The sequence below is a fragment of the Narcine bancroftii genome, chromosome 2 (genome assembly GCF_036971445.1).
Source record: "Narcine bancroftii isolate sNarBan1 chromosome 2, sNarBan1.hap1, whole genome shotgun sequence".
NCBI classification, from domain to species: Eukaryota; Metazoa; Chordata; class Chondrichthyes; order Torpediniformes; family Narcinidae; genus Narcine; species Narcine bancroftii.
The window spans coordinates 247,960,224-247,977,414 of NC_091470.1; the positions used below are offsets into that span (position 1 = coordinate 247,960,224).

At 40.6% G+C, this 17,191-nt stretch overlaps 1 protein-coding gene across 5 annotated transcripts in view; it reads left to right on the top strand.

The window, feature by feature from the left end:
• The window catches only part of znf407 (zinc finger protein 407), a 589,445-nt gene extending 577,018 nt beyond the window's left edge, over nucleotides 1–12,427 (top strand). For 4 of the 5 annotated variants that reach the window (XM_069920758.1, XM_069920760.1, XM_069920762.1 and 1 more), the window contains one exon: nucleotides 7,582–12,425. In XM_069920758.1, the coding sequence (XP_069776859.1) occupies nucleotides 7,582–8,954 (1,373 nt within the window). In that variant the 3' untranslated portion in view covers nucleotides 8,955–12,425. Of the gene's footprint in view, nucleotides 1–7,581 lie in introns of all 5 variants that reach the window. The other variant, XR_011352118.1, reaches the window with a different exon arrangement.
• Nucleotides 12,428–17,191: the final 4,764 nt, after the last annotated feature.

Sequence of the window (17,191 nt, forward strand, 5' to 3'; positions counted from 1 at the left end):
TCCTCTATTTCTTTAACATTGCAGGCAAGATAACAGTAGACTGGTAATAGTGGCAGTGCTCTGAAAGATTCTTATTATTTGCTCAAGTTCTGCGGAGACAGACTCATCAGTTTGCCTGCCAGATGTGTATAGAGGTTTGTTCTTTCTCAACCAGGATTGTATAGGACTGTCAAAAACTGATGCATTATACACTGCTTAAGGTTAGGGAGATTACTTACTCATGTCTACCTTACAGCTATAGGTTAAGCTACAGGAGAGACTGGCTCACTAGTATTGACTTTAAAGCAATATGCCTCTTATCTTGTTTCTATGAAAATTCTATGTCTGTGGCTGTGTTCTCATTTAATGAAGCTTGCATCAATGGTTAGGGGGTGGCAGGGTAGGGAGCAGGAGCACATAGTTAAATCTTGTCACTTCTGACTTTGCTGTGAACGATAGATCTGTTTGATTTGCAATAATGATATTTTTCCCTTATTATTGCATGAGTCATCAAAGTTTACTTTCTCTGTTAATTATCTCTAGCAGCCTTTCCTAAGGGATATCCCAATTACAGATCTCCAGTCAGAATTCCTTGAGACTGTGCATTATACAAAGTATTTCAAAGTATTAATGCATTTAGGTTAAAAATATTAATTCTTAGTCTTTCAATAGATTGTTTTGATATGTAATTTTTAATTGTTTTATAATATTACACTATATATTTAAGCAAAGTATTGTTATTTAGATTCTGCTGAGCCCAGTAAACCCAGCAACAACCTCTCAGAATTCACATTCCCTTTCTCGAGGTCTGAATGTAGAAGTGTTTTGATTTTGCATGGATTCAGATTATGGGTACACAGACTGGATGTTTTCTATTTTATTAGTTCTGGTGTATTTTCCAATATATCTCAACCCAGTACAGTGTTCACATTTTGAGATTGCGGTGGTCTTTACTTAAATGCATTTATTCCCTTTTTAATTCCTTCACAACTGAGAAGCCTGCCAAGTGCCCTCTTGCATCTCTTTGAACTTTACTCTGTCAAGTTAGTGTTCCTGTGCAATTTGAAAGTATGACTTGTCCAGATGTTCTTACAATGGAAATGTTTTGCTTTTTTTTATCCTGGCACTGCTTAGTATTTTGCTGTCTGTGCCTTCCTTTTTTTTTGAATAATTGTTCAAAACTTAGAGGGAGCCATTAGGTTCTTCTCTCTTGAAATGTATAATTTCCATAACTTTCAGTGGTAAAGCTCCAATTTATGAGTTTAAGGAAGGACATTTTCGCACCATCCCCATGGTTTTTGTAGAGTGCCATTTGTTGTTATATTCTGTCTTCTTTCAATTTCTTTGTGTTTTGCGTTTGTGTCAGTTTATTACCTGCAGAGGGAGCAGATGTAGGAATTCATCCTTTTGTAATAATACAATAAATTTGCAGTTACATGCTGCAGTCCATTTCCAGCATTTGGACTCTCTAATTTCAATGCAAGAACATACTAAAGGCCACAAACCACTATAATGCACATTAAGTACATGCAGCTGATGATGACTTTCTACACCAGGATTGATGCCACAGTGCAAGCTGATCTCGGAAATGTGATAACCAGCTAAAGAAACCAAACCATGAGTTTTAATACTTGAGATGTTTCTAAACATAGTGAGGGGGTGGGGAGAAAGGTTACTGGACAAAGACAGGTTGCATCAGCACAAATTTTATCTGCTAAGGAGATACATGAAATATAGAGCCCGATGCAGCATAAGATTTGGCCCCTTGACTTCTGACACAGAAGCAGGGTGACCTCTCATCTGCCATCCATCTTGTTTCTTCAGCAAACTCCATGAATTTTTATTAGAAGTTTCTTGCACCTCAGCTAAGCTTGAACAAATTGCCTGACACAGATGAGATGAAGTGGTTCGGTAGCCTCTGAGTGTGTTACATGGGTCTTCTGGTGAATGACACCAACCCGGAGTCCTACAATGTCATACACCAGTGATAACTGGAGCTTCACAGTTGATAAATGCATCATTTTCTGGAACATTGATTGTTTTACAAGCCCAGCTGACTATTAAGCTCTGTGATAAAACCATTTAGATCATATGTATCAAAATCATGAGGGGCTTCAAACTGTAAATAAAGTGTAAGTGTTTCACCCGCAGGAGTATAGTAAAGCAGAGTGCACAGATTTCATTAATTTATTTACTTAACAAAGATCAGGAAGCAGGGGGATAGAGATGAGATTTCTTTTTAACTGTTTGCTCTTGGGATGTAGCCACTGGCCTAAAGGAACAGGCTTGTGATTTTCAGAAGGAAATTGTATACACGGTTGAAAGGAAATTTTAACAGGGCTCTCAGTAAAACCCAAGTGAGTGGAAAAATTGGATAGTACTGGCAGAGAACTGGTAAAGGAGCTTTAGGGCCCAATGGCTTTTTTCTATGATTCTTTGTGTGTCCATAAAATACTGACTTGGAAGTGGTGATGTCAGCATTTAGATCAGTAGTTTTCAAACTTTTTCTTCCCACCCACATACCACCTTAAGTAATCCCTTACTAATCACAGAACACCTATGTCTTAGTGATTACTTAAAGTGGATGCAAGTGGAAAGAAAAGTTTGAAAACCACTGATTTAGATTAATTATTCTTCTACAGGTAATGTTTATATGAAAAATCAAATTTACTTGACATTTGTAAATCCTTTTTACAATAATCCTTTGGAGCTTCAATGGAAATAGAGAGGTGAAAGAACGATGTGCTATGTGAAAGACCTCCTTTCAAATGCTGATATGTCCCACAAAAATGGCATTTAACTTATTGCAGAAACAAACCATGCTACTGCTACGCAAGAGAGAAATTGACAGGGAACAATGCAACCTTGCAACATTAGCTCTCAGGAGTTCCCACGTTAAATGCACTAAGGAATTTTGTTCTATGTCTTACTATTTATTATCTGACAGTGCCATGTTCGATATGAATGGGAATGATGGCGTATTTAAGAATGAACGGGACATATGTCAGCTGCATGCAATAGTGCTTTTCTTGTAGCAGCTTAATTTGCAGTTTTTATAGTGATCCTTGTTGAAAATGTACCAGAGTGCTGCAGCACAGTGGCCCTTTGGACCTCGACGTTGTGCTGCCCCACTTTGAAGCACTGCTCTCCTTCGGTTCAGGGGTTCAAATTCAATTTTGGAAGGTAGAGTATTTACCCATTGAATCAGCGCACAGACAAACTTACCCAGTTGAATGACATATAATCTTGCAGCACAGGCAGTGATCATTTGGACCATTCTCAGCCTGTCACTGAGTGTTTTTCGTAGAGAGAACAATAAGCTTTTAGATATTAAGGAAATTGAGGGAAATGAAGTTTTGTGCAGAAAGGTGGGGCTGAGATAAAGGATCAGTAATGATCTCTATTTCTTATATGCCTGTGTGCTTCCATTAGTCCCAGTTTCCTCATCTTTTACTGTTGCTTTGTAAATGTTTTCACTTTCAAGTCTTTATCTGTTGGCAGTGGTATATTTTCAGGTAGCTAATGTCATTTTTCACTTCTTATTAATTCATCCTTGGTCATATTTGCTCTAAATGCTGTGCCCATCCAAGTGACCTGGCCGGGCTTTCCTCACATCTTGTCCAAACCTTGAAAGAATTTCCAGATCTGACTCATCCTGAGATAAATCCACATTTGTGAACAGAAATTGAAACACTTGTCCTTTTCCTTAAGTTCCCTTTAGTCGAATGACCCCCACACCCTTCTTACTGCTAAATTTGCTTTTATCATACACTAAGCCCCCTAACTAGCTCAGAGGAATATCCCTTCACAAATGATAAATCTTAATCGTGTTGTATTTAATTCCAATTTATCGCAGGCCAAAAACTCTTTTTCTGAATTGCAGTTAAACCATTGCGTTACGTTAGTTGTAATACCACTTGAACTTTTGCATAGCTTCACATTAATTCATCTTGGTTGAAAGGAAAGAATCTTACAGTGGGTGAATCTTTGCAATCTGATTGAGGTCATTACATTTTATAGGAGCCATTTTTCAAAGCAGTACTGACAGCACTCCAAGTTATTAAATTGCAGCAGCAAAAGATGGACCCGCAATCACATTTATGAACTGGTATAGAAAAGCTTGAGTCACGTGCAGTGCAAAGGTTAAGATCCTGATGCAGTTAAGCTTCATCGCCCCCTCAGTGATGGCAGTATTTACACGAGCATCTTGGTTTAATGGTCAGGGAAGTGACTTAGCCCACCTCTGGTTTCGGAATAGATTAAGTCAGCAAATTGCATCCCATAATTACCCGCAATGAAAGGGATTCTCCAGATATTTTAAAACCCTGGGGACTTTACATTAAATCATGGCACGCTGAATGGTGATGTGCAGACTCTTAAAAGAACCATAGTGAACATGTGATTATAGGCTATGAGATTTTTAACTGTAAGTTATTACTTTCAATGGTTATTCACAATATTTGAATGACAAGATTTAAGGTCATGTAATATGCTGTGAAAGAGTAATTTTTAGAGTGCAGGTTAAGATCAAAGAATTGTTTTTATCTTTTACAACCCCATTTGAGAGAGGGTACTGAGATGTTGCCAATGAGCAACCTCTTGGGTATAGCCAAGAAGATGCTTTGGTCCCATCTTTACACTGTTGAGTGGTCTCAATGAAATTTGCAAAACCCATTCCCCATCCCATCTCAAAAATATCTCAGATGAATGCCTATTAATATGAGTTAATTCATTTTCTCCTTTCCCATAATCCCCTTACCTTGTACTCTTTTCTGGAAGAATGAGAGTTCCCAGCAGAAAGCACTGTCAGTCTGAGTCAGAAAGTTGTGAATTCAAGCCTTCTCCAGAGAGCTGAATGAAAAATCTGGTCCAATGGTCTACTGAAGAACTGAAAGTGTACTGCATTGCTAGAAATGGCTTCCTTCAGAAAATACTTCAAACCCATCAGTTGGAGTAAGCGTAAAAGAGGCCAAAACGCACTTTTGAGCTCCATAACCCTCAGCCACACTTTTGACAACACTATCATTATTAAATCCTCATTCTTGTTTACAAATCTCTGCTCCAAACCTGGTACCTCAAGAAGCACAGATATTAACCAGTCCAACGTTTGTGGCTATAGGTCCTCAGATGTACAATTCCCTTCCTAAGCCTCTCTGCCTCTCTCTCTTTAAAACCTGCCCATTCGGCCTAATTTTTCCTGCCTACTTCCAATATGCAACTTGCTGTTAAATTTTGTTTGATGGCTCTCTTGTGAAGTCCTGTGAGGCATTTTAGTGAGGCAGAGTCTTCCTGGTTTTGCCCAGCAATCACAAAGAGAATCAATGGCATTTAGCCATTCACTCTGAAGTATGTCCCAAACTTGTACACACAGGCTGAGAGTTTGAGACATGCTGATAGATGTAGGTGGTCATTTCTACCATCCTAAACCAGGTCATAACTGGCACAAGATCCAAGATCCGATTGATTTGAATAGGAATTGGGATTAAAAGGCACAGGAAAGGTGTTTCTTTCTTTATTTGTTGTTTTTATATAATTTATTGTTATTAATTATGACAGGTTTTAGATAACCTTATTGATTTAAACATATTATAGTTGTGATAATTTTGAACTATTTCTGCATCAGAGGTTTAACGATTGTTAAAATCCACAATAGCTTTGATAAAAGGCAAAGCTTTGCCCTCAGCCGCTGAAGGCAAGTCATCAGTGGGACTTCACTGCCCAAAGTCAAGGATTTAGAGGTTCAGCTAGGTAAACACAGGGAGCAAGCCCAAACTCACTTGATCTGGCCTGTTATATTGAAGCAAATATGTGAACACAAGTTGTGGTTGGTTAAGTTGTAAAAATATTCTCCCTGTGCAATGGCTATAGAGTCACAGAGTTCTACAGCATAGTAACAGGGTAACCCAATGACCTCTAGGTGGATGCAGCAATTCCTGTAGGACCAGGCAGGTGTTGCACACTGGGGAGGTCAACCAGTGAGTCTGTATGGACCTGTCACCCAGCCATCATGAACCTATCTGGGAACAAGGGAGGAAATGAAGTGGGGGACAGAGAAGAAGGCAGAAAGTTCTGAGAGATCACACAGATCCACTCCTTGAACCCTTTTTCTTTTAGTATTCCTTAGACAGCAAGAGAGAGCAATGAGAAACACAAGAACTACAGATGGTGGGATCATGAGTGAGCAAAGTGAAGCTGGAGGGACCCAGCAGACCAGGCACCGTCTATGGAGAAAAACAACCAGTCAACGTTTAAGAATCGATAAAGGGTCCTGACACAAAACGATGACTGTCCATTTCTCTTCATGGATGCTGCCTAATCTACTGATTCCCTCCAGCTTCTTTTTGTTCACTCAGTGAAGAACAATGATTCAAATGAAGCTTTTTGAGAGGCTATGACATGATTGAAAGATCAATGCAAAGGCTTCAAACTTCTATCAGTTAGAATGGAGGGAAACTGTTAGATCTATGCGTTGCTATTTGTCTTTCTGTCTGAGCTTGGAAACAGTGCTTGCATTGGTTGTGTAGGATCAACCTTGAACACTGCATAGATTTCCAGCTGTGAGTCCTGGCTTGAGTACACAATGGGCAGTGAGCCACATACTTTATGTGGAGGTAATGATGCAATGTCAGTCACTTAATGGTGAAAAATTCAGACACACATCTCGGCAATCTTTCCCAGCTTGTTTGGAAGTTGGCAACTGCCCTTTCCTTAAAGTTGTTTTAATTTGAATTTAAAGTGGTTGATCAGGAGCAGGTCACTGATAATCTGTGAGAAACAGCAATTGCATTTGGTAATTAAGAGAATTTACCACATAGCTGCAGACCCTTCAGCCCAACTAGTCTATGCAGATGTGTATGTCCCACAAAAACTCATTCTCAGCTAACCGTAGCAGCATATCTTTCCTTTCTCCCTAATGGGTGTATCTGCCTTGTCCTTAAATACATAAATGTTATTTGTCTCGTTTATTTTAACTATTTATGAGATGGGATTGGCATCAGCAAGGCAGGCAGGCGTTTGTTCAGCAACCCCTACTGTCTATTGGTTAGGAAGATCCAGGATTTGCACTGAGTATGAAAGGGCCATTAATATGTTACTAAATCAGTGATTCAGAAGGGGTTCTGCAGGTGATAGTGAACCCTTTGTCCTTCTTGGGGCAGAGATTTCTGATTTAGAAGTTGCTGCCAGTTGGTAGTGAGTTCCACATTGTATCTTCTCTTTAGATAAGTGCATTTTCTCTTGATTCTGTAATTGATTAGTGACAATCCTATTGAAGCCCTTTAGTTTTGCTCCACCACAGAAATGGAAATAATTCTTTGGATTCCACAACTGTTTGACTCAGAAGGGAGAGTGGGTGCCCTGTAGTGAGAAAGCCTTATTCTCATGCATTAATTGAGCTTTGTAGTAATGAAGTACAAAACAGATATACATAAACGATCTTATTTCTATTGGTTGGGGATGGAAGGTTTTTTTTAATGGGTCAATGCATCAATAAATGCATCAAAAAAATGTATTAATTAGTGTTGGATTAGTATTGGGTAAAGTATTTTTGCTTTTCAGGGCCTTCAAACATTACTGATAATCTGTTTTCCTCCTGAATTCTAGGTATAGTTTCCAAAGCATATGAGTGTCGATTGAAAGGACAAGGGGCACAATTCGTGGAAACAACTGTTCCATTCAACTCACCCCCAAGCGCAGAGACCAGTGAAGTTTTGGGTGACTCTGTCAACTGCTGCGTTCAGCAGCAGGAATCAAATGAGCCCATTGGCCAAGTGATCATCATTCAAGGCTATCAAGGTGACTACGGAGATGCTGTCCCCATTGATGCCTCAGTGGAAGCTACTGCAGCTGCGACCCTACAGACCCTGGCTATGGCAGGTCAAATGGCCCAGTTGACAGAAGTGGTCCACATTACAGAAGATGGTCAATTTATTGCCACAGCGCAAAGCAGCTCCCATTCAAGTGGCATGATGCCTGGAGAGATTCTGTCAAGGCACCTCGCTTCTGGTGCCACACAGGTGGTCGTGGTAGAGAGCCCAGTTGGAGGAGGGAATGCCGGGGAAGGTGCCATGGCCATGGAAGCCCTTGCTGATCCCGGTCATGTCATTGAGCAGGTGATGACACAGGAGGAGTCGGCCGAGCAACCAACAGACGCACCCACCCCTCTGGATGCACTCCTGTGTGCCATCACAGAGTTGGGCGCAGTGGAGGTAAGGTCAGCCAATCAAGGAGCTCGCGAGCCCATCCAAACGGAAACCTGCACCCCAGTTTCTGCCACGGAGGAAGTTGATTCAGACCCAAGTGAACCGCTGGGGGCAGTTGCACAACTTCCCCACAAAGAGCAAGCTGTTGATGAAGCAATGAAGCCAGTAGAAGTGATGACAGACATCAAGCAACCCTCCACTGTTATCACAGCACAAACTGCACCTCCAGCGTCTCTTAGTGACGTGGTTCAAGAGGTTCTGCAATTCACTATGTGCGATATAAGGACGGCAAGCCAAATCATGAAAGATGGCATCACACAGGTCATAGTGACTGAGGAAGGGGCTGCTCACATGGTGGAGGGAACATCCCAGATCATCATGCAGGAGGGTGAGGAGCAAACTATAACCACTAGCGGCCATCCTGTGCAGTTGATAGACTCCAATGGTGGTATATCACAGTTAATAGTCACAGAAGAAATTGCCCAAGCCATGGTTCAAGAGGCCACTGCTCAGATGTCCGAGGAAGCGACGCATGTTATTGTTACGGAGCTGCCACATGACATGGTGAATGGTGTGGACAATCAGGCAGTGACAGAGGTTTATCCACACGGCGTGATGGAGCTGATGACTGAGGGCATCTCATCAATTGGTCAGCCAGTGACAACCATTGCATTGACAGAGTGCTACACCGAGGGCAGGTCAGAAATAGTTATGACAGAATTGCCGACAGAAGAGGAACAAGAAATGGAAGTGGGCGGGAACCAGGAAGCATGATCACCATCAGCAGGAGAGGATGCTTTGTCAAAAGAGGTGATGTTCAGTGTGATGCATGTCTGCAGTGGGGAATCTGGCTATAGTGATTGGTCATGCAGTACCCTCTAGGTCATTGAACGAGGCACAATTTATTATTGTGACTCCATTGGAACAAAGGATTTTTTTTTAATTCACTGTCTGTGACAATACAGGTCCACAGGTCAATTGAATGCAAGATACCCTTGATAGAAGTGCAGGAGTGTGTAAGTCAGCCTGTGCGTTACCACATACTTTCAAGATTTCCATTTGCAGATTTGCTCATCCCAGCTGACACTAAAGGGGAAAAGATCCAATGAATGACATCGAATCAGGAGGTGAAGGTTTGTGGATGAGAAATGAGGGGAACTTTGGAAATAGCTGAAGAACAGTCTTTGTCTTTTGTTGGGGGGTGGGGGGTGCATGGGAGATGGAAATGAGATCAACTCAGACTCAGGGAGTGATGTGGATGTAGAGGGTCCAAAAGTGGTGAGAAAGAAACATGGTTTAGAAATGGATTTGAGTGATGCATCATTTAATTTGGTGACTCAGTCAATTTATGTTTATTTCCTGATTTGAGCACTGAAATTGCTGAGTATAAATTCCCTCAAAACTTTGGTACAAAGCATTAATTGCCTCAGATATCTTTAATTGCCCTCTTTCTTCCCAGCAAGAGCGGGATCTGAACCAAATTCCAGCCAGTAAACTAAACAAAGGATCAAGATGGGTGAGAGAGGGGAGAATTGTGTTCCTTGCGCTTTCCTGACTTACCTTTGACTTCTATCAAGGATGCGGGGAGAGAAATAAGTTCAAGCAAGTTGTACTTAGCCAGCCACCATGTAGTTAGCTATTTATCAAGGTTATTCAAATGCTGATTTTTCTCCCCAAACATGAATTCTGAAGAATGTATTGAACTTGTTGCTTGTTTTCTTTTGCTTTACTTATTTGGGAAAGTGGGAACAGAGCAGGCAGGGAATGTCAAAGGAAGAAACATTTCAAATGAAATGGAAGAACAGCTTTACCAAGCTCAAGTGGCCTGTTTAATTGTAAAATCGATGTGAAATAAAACAATAATGTATGCTTTTCTACTTGACAATCTTAACATGGCTTTGGAAAAAAGAAAAGTTTGTGTTTTCCTTTTGTTGAGCGCTTGTACCAATAAACAGTTCTGGTTAAAGAGAAGAAGAAAGACATTTCTATAATTTATAGATTGTTCTTGCATTTTCATGACTACAAGTAATTAAGCAAAATTTACTAAACTTTTTAAAGAAGGAGAATTAAGTGCTTGGCTGGAACCCAGTATTCTAAGTGATTCATATGTTTACCAATTATGAAAATAAGCCCTGTTTTAATGTACAATTAGTGAATAACAATATAATTATATGATGTGTTTTACACACAGAGCAGCAACCAATACACTTCTGAGTCTGTCAAATGCATATAAATATTATTTTATATGATCTCAACAATTTAATCGGTTCAAATCTGCTTGATGTTATGCATCTGCAAAATCCATGGCATTTCATTCTTGCAGAAATATTAATCGCATCCTTTACAAAAAAAAACATTCAGAAGAGTGTGAGGTAGTGAAGAAAATAAAGTGACCACCAGCTACAGTGTCCACATGACCCGACAGCTGCTGTTCCGCGCATTGCAAATCAGGACTTTGTTGCACTGAGAATGATGCACAGAAACACAAAGGTTAACTGCAAAATCTGGGCATTGAGTGCTTAGTGGAGGGAAGCATGCCAGCTTAAATCTAGATTCATGGACACATGAAAGGAAACTGATTGAATCAGGTGAACTTTTAAAGCAGCAGCATGGCTTGCATGCTGCTGTTGGAATACTTTTGCTTCAGTTGTTACTGTTCAACTCGTGTCCAAGTCATGAAATGCTATTTAAATTGTTCATTATCCTTAGATTACAATGCAAGTTTTGCAGTGATTTGTCTGAAATACATTGTCAGAGCCTTTATTTAGTAAAGATTATAACTGAATATCTATTGCCTATTTTTTTAACCTTGAATGCACTGGGACTGTGTAGGTTTCTCTCTCTGGAAAACTATTTGTAGTACTGAGTTTGAATATTTTTGCAGGAATACTCTTATGTATTGCCAAGATGTCCCACAATTGCATGGTAGAAGATTGGGTGTAATTGCAAACAAACAAGCATGGAAAATAATAGGTATTTTGTTATTACTTGAGAGGGCAAAAAGGGACCAGATAAGTTGCAAACTGTTCTGAATCAGACAAGTACATAATTTATAACTGAAATGCAGGTTTGGAGTCAACATCAGCTGTAGTGGAGATGGAACCCAAAAACAAAGTTTCCTGTCAAATTAAAAGCACTGATACCGTCCCACAGAAACCCAAGAGGCTTATGTTCCTTGGGAGTGACTGGGCATCTTATGAATAGCTGGACATACAAGATCAGGCTGTGTTACTCATCAGGTAACATACTCATTTTTGGATTTGGCTTCAAGTCACAGGCTGGACACTTGTGCACAAAATCCGTGTTATCATTCTGAATTTGGTCTAATGGGCGAAATGCTAACTTGAGCCAGGTGCTTATGTTAGATTTCACAGCAGAGCGGCAAGACTCTAATGTTTTTGCCATCATTTATTCTAAAGCCAACAACACTCAAACAGATTTTCCTTTTATTTGATGTTAGAGCTCTTGTTTCTAATTGTTAGATTTTATTATAGCTATCCTAGTGGCCATTAAGCAGGTACTTAATTGCCTGTGAAGTGTTTGGAACATCCTGAGATGATGAAAGGTGCTATAGAAATGCAATGTCTTTTATAAGAAGAAACCCTTTGCACAAGTTATTGATAATTAATAATACAACTGTTGTTCAAAATTGAAGGTTTGCAACCCTGGTAGAATTTCCATTAATCTTCTTCACCATCACAAAGATCTGGGGAAGAGAATAGTTCTTGTTCCTCCATCCCTTACTCCTGACCCAACCAGGTTATATGATTTTCTAGACAGTTAAATGTTCTAATTAATACCCCAACAGCCTTTAAATTTGTCTTGATGAAGAGTCTCGACCAAAAACGTCACTCTCCATTTCCCTTCACGGATGCTGCCTGACTCACTTCGTGCCTCCAGCAACTCATTTTTTTGGAGCCTTTAAATTCACATTTATTTTGTAAATGATACAATATTATTGCATTTTTTGTTTACAAAACCCTGCTAAGTTTAAATAGAGCATGAGAAACAGTACTCAGTGAGAGGCAGGAGCTCATCCAAATGCGTGTCGATGGAGTGCGGGAAACAGAACCAGATGAGTTTCAAAGTGGTGTGGGCATCGTCACGGAATACTTTGGGCTTCCAAATAGCAGATGGATGGAGTTTTACCAGTTTTATAATTTGTCTCTAAATTTTCAGCACTGATTTTGTTTCTGAGAGCAAGGGACTCCACAGTTTTTTTAAAGGTAAGCAAGGTACCATGGTAATATGAAATGAGAGTTTATTTTATATATTGTACAGATGTATTGAATTTCTTGCTTGTTCCAATCACACAGGTACCAACAAGAATAGTATAAATTAAATTCCCATAAAGTGCCATGAAATAGAAAAACAGCAAATAAAAAGGTAAATATTCACAGTTAAAGTTAGTGCAAAAAAGTGATGTTTCAATCGTGCAGATAGGTAGTCTAGGAGGAGTTCATGCTTAAAGTAGTTTGGTGCGGTCAAGGGCCTGATAATTATTGGAGAAAGGTGTTCTTGAACCTCGAGGCACTGGTCTTCAGACTTTTTCACCTTCTGACTGAAGAAGAGATTGTGACCAGGGTGATGCGAATCCTTTATGATGATAGCGACCTTCTTAACCAATAAATGGAAGGTCAGTCTCATTGATGATCTTTTCCGTTTTCTGCAGCCTTCCACATCGCACCACATGCCCAAAAAGGAAATGACTTCATCAACCCTAATTTTGTCTACTGTGTTTAGTTTAGCTCTGGGTCAACGATTTCTCCAAGTTCAGTTGTTGTGTTCATTTGGCATTGGATCCATTCGTGTAAAGAAGCAGAAAGTCTCCCACAGATAAAGTCCAGTGGTTCATAATTGCTAGTGTCCAATAAGTCCCATAATAACAGCACCGATGATACCCTTGCTGTTTTTATTGCAACAAAATTTATTGTGTTAGTAAATGGAAGAGCCTAAGGACCACAACATCATTTTGTACACTGAAAGGTGAATCTTGGCTCTGTGCTGGGTAGGTTGATTGCCTTTTGTCCCCATCCTTCTGTTTTCTGAACTCTCATTGGTAAAATTATGCTACCCTTGCACTGTTTTTATTTGAACCTGTTTTTTAAAAAGTTTGTTCTGCTTTTTGTACTCATGGATAGATTGTCTTAACTGGATAGGCATAAAACAAAATTCTTCTTCATATCTCAATACACATGACAATGAAAAATTCATTTCAGTTTACTTCATCTCATCAGAGAACTCTTCCAGTGTTAACACATATTGCTCAATCATTCTCTTCTTGGCCGACAGTTCCCACCCAAAGTCCAGTTATTGGAGCTCTGTTTTCTCAACACCAGGGAGAATAGGCAGATGGAAAGGTGACCAATCACCAATGCTGTGCCAATAAACAAAAAAAGTCCAATAAAACCAAAAATTGTCACATTCCCTTCAGTCTTTATTATTTTTTAATGTAATATTTTTTATTGAATTTTATATATATATATATATATATATATATAATATACAACAAAAAGTGTAAGAACAAGAAAAATAAAAGAAAAAGACTAACTAACTAATCCTAAATCTATAGCCCTCAACTAAAAAAAGAGAAAAAGCCACTGGGATGCCTTAAACCAACAAAAGGGTAGTGGTACATTGGTGAATTGACTGTATGTAAATAAGTAAGTTCAGGAAGAGATTATAAATGTTTCATAAGTTATATACAAAATAGTAAATCACTATTATTCATTAAACATTAAAATATTCCATAAAAGTGTGCCACATTTTATTAAACTGAACTTCCGTTTCTAATCTTCTCACGGTTCAAGCATGATAAGGTTTGGGTCATCCATTGTGCATAATTGGAAGGATTAGAGTCCTTCCATCTTAGCAAAAATACATCTTCTAGCCCATTAAAGTGGCAAAAGCTATCACATGGCAGTTCAACACCGATAATTGACCTCTATCACCACACCAAATAAAGCTGTAATTGAATGAGGTTGAATAGTAACCAAGAAAATACTGGAAAATGCATTAAAAATGGCGAATGTCTGCCAAGCTGCCTGTCTCCCCTCTGGCGAGCCTTGCTGTACTAATATTGGCTGTGCATTATCTCTACTGTTGAGGACACTCCCCTTGGGTATAACTGTATATGCACCTATTGTCTTTCATTATTGTACCATGAGTTTCTGCTAATAAAAGCCATGATTATTGTTTGACCACATCGTCTTTGTCTACTTCATCAACTGGCACTTCAATTTTATTCGCAGAAATGGATGCAGCACTCAAGCCAGAGCGGCTGATAATCGACACGTCGGCCCCGAGGGCCAGAGAAATTTTCAACCACTGGATTGCTTGTTTCGATTACTACAGGGCTTGAAACAACGTGGTCGATGAGGTGATACAGTGGGGCCACCTGAACTCTCTGCTGGGTGAGGTCCCATTCACCGTAACGTAAGGAGCTATCACTCTGGCTATAGCCCAGGAACGTCAGACTGCTTACTACAGCGCCACGGAATGTGATGCTTGCTCGACACCAGGGAAAAGTGATGCTGCCTATGCACTGGCCCTCGATTCGCTTGCAAACGAATATGATGTCAAGGCAGTCATTGTGCAACAACACCGCAATGCCTTGAAGCTGGATGCTTTTGTCAACGGGATTGACTCCAGTTACATCCGACAGAGGCTGCTGGAGACAGAGCCCTTAACCTAAGACCGGGCAGTCACCCTAGCCAAAACACTGAGAAGTGCCACGCGGTCCAGTGAAATGCTAGAAACCGAAAAGGAAACATCCAGGAGTGCTGGAACCCCGAAGGAAAGAAGAGGACAAACTCCTGAAAAATGCTACTTCTGTGATAAGAGCTGGCACCCCAGACAGAAGTGCCTGGCTCAATTTGCTACCTGCAGCTATTGTGGGAAACTCGGCCACTTCGCTAAAGCATGTAAGGCGAAAAGTACTCCCACTGATAAGAAGAAGAAGAGAAGCACCAAGAAAATGCATCCTGGAGCTGCAGGAATGGAAGACAACTGTGAAAAGGGGGAATCTTCAGATGAGCAGGCTGAATCGACTTTAAGGGATGGTGAGGTGAGATCCCCTGTGATAGCTCAATTGACTGCAAAGCTCGGGGAATGTTATGGACTGGAATGGTCGACTATGAAGGGGGAGGTGAATGGTGGGACTCTTTATTGTCTAATAGACTCGGGGAGTACTGACAGCTACATCCACGAGAAAGTTGCCAGAGCCTTAAATTTATGGAGATATCCAGCAAACCGAAAGATATCGATGGCTTGTAGTGAACTTACAAAAACTGTATGGGTCAAGTGTAAAGTTACTTTAAATTTGCAGGGACATTGCCTTGCTGATGTGTGGCTCTTTATTATGCCGGACCTCTGCACCCCTGTGTTACTGGGGTTAAATATTCAATCTCAGATGAACAGTGTAATGTTAAATTTCGGTTGGCCACTGCCCACACTTACCATCCCCCGTGATAGTTACTGCGGTCTGTCCGCATTAAAGATCAAAGTTCCTTCCCTTTTCAGTGATTTATCCCATGTGTCAGCCGATTGCCACTAAGGATCGTGAGTTTATCAAAGCGGAGACCAGAGACTGCTTAAAGAGGGAGTAATTGAACCTAGTAAGAGTCCGTGGCGGGCCCAAGTGGTAGTCGTGAAAAATCACACTAAGAGACGACTGGCTATTGACTACAGCCAGACAATCAACCGTTACACGAACCTGGATGCCTACCTCCCCCCCGCCACGCATCAACGAAATGATAAATCAGATAGCACAATACAAAGTGTACTCCACTATTGACCTCAAAGCAGCTTATCACCAAATCCCCATTAAGAAAAGGGAATGGCCCTATACGGCTTTTGAGGCTGATGGAGGGCATTATGCCAGTTTAAAAGGGTACCTTTTGGGGTCACTAATGGTGTGTCCATGTTTCAGAGGGAAATGGATCACATTGTTAGGATGTATGAGTTACAGGGTACGTTTCACTATCTGGGAAAACACAGGCTGAGAACGACAACAACTTAAAGAAATTTTTAGCAACAGCTAAAGAACTCAACCTTACATTTAACGAGGGCAAATGTGTGTTCAATGCAACAGAGCTACCCATTCTGGGCTACATTGTCCACGAGGGCGAAATCCGCCCCGACCCGGAAAGAATGGTCCCCCTTAAGAAGTCACCACCTCCAAACTCAGCAAAAGCCCTTAAAAGGTGTAGGGGATTCTTTTCCTACTACTGCAAATGGGTTCGGGACTATGCCATGAAGGCACGCCCTCTGTTTGACACTAAATCTTTTCCTCTCTCTCCAATGGCCTTGAAGGTTTTCGAGAGATTTAAAACTGATATTGCCAAAGCTGCACTCTCATCCATTGACGAGGATGTCCCATTTCAAGTGGAAACTGATGCCTCAGATTGTGCCTTGGCAGGAACCCTTAATCAAAAGGGCAGACCTCTGGCATTCTTCTCCCACACGTTACGTGGACCTGAACTTAAACATCCTGCCATTGAAAAAAAAAACTCAGGCTATTATTGAAGCTGTTCACTACTGGAGACACTTTCAAGCCAGCAGAAAATTTACTCTTGTCACTGATCAGAAATCTGTAGCCTACATGTTCAATACTAAACACAAAAGTAAAATCAAGAATGATAAGATGGCACACTGGCGAATAGAACTATCAACTTCTAATTATGAGATCCAGTATAGACCTGACAGGTTAAATGATCCCTCTGACGCATTGTCACAATCTGCTGCTGGTGCTCAACTGGAGAGGCTAAAAGAGATCCATAGCAGACTGTGCCACCCAGGAGTCATGAGATTCTTCCACTACATAAGGGCTAACAAACTTCCTTACTGTCTGGAACAAGTCAGGAAGCTGACTAAAAGCTGTCCCGTTTGCGCAGAATGCAAACCTCAATACTTCAAAGCTCCAGAGGCCACTCTCGTCAAGGCAACCCGACCTTTTGAGAGGATTAGCTTAGATTTTAAAGGACCGTTTCCTTCCAACAAGAAGAATGTAT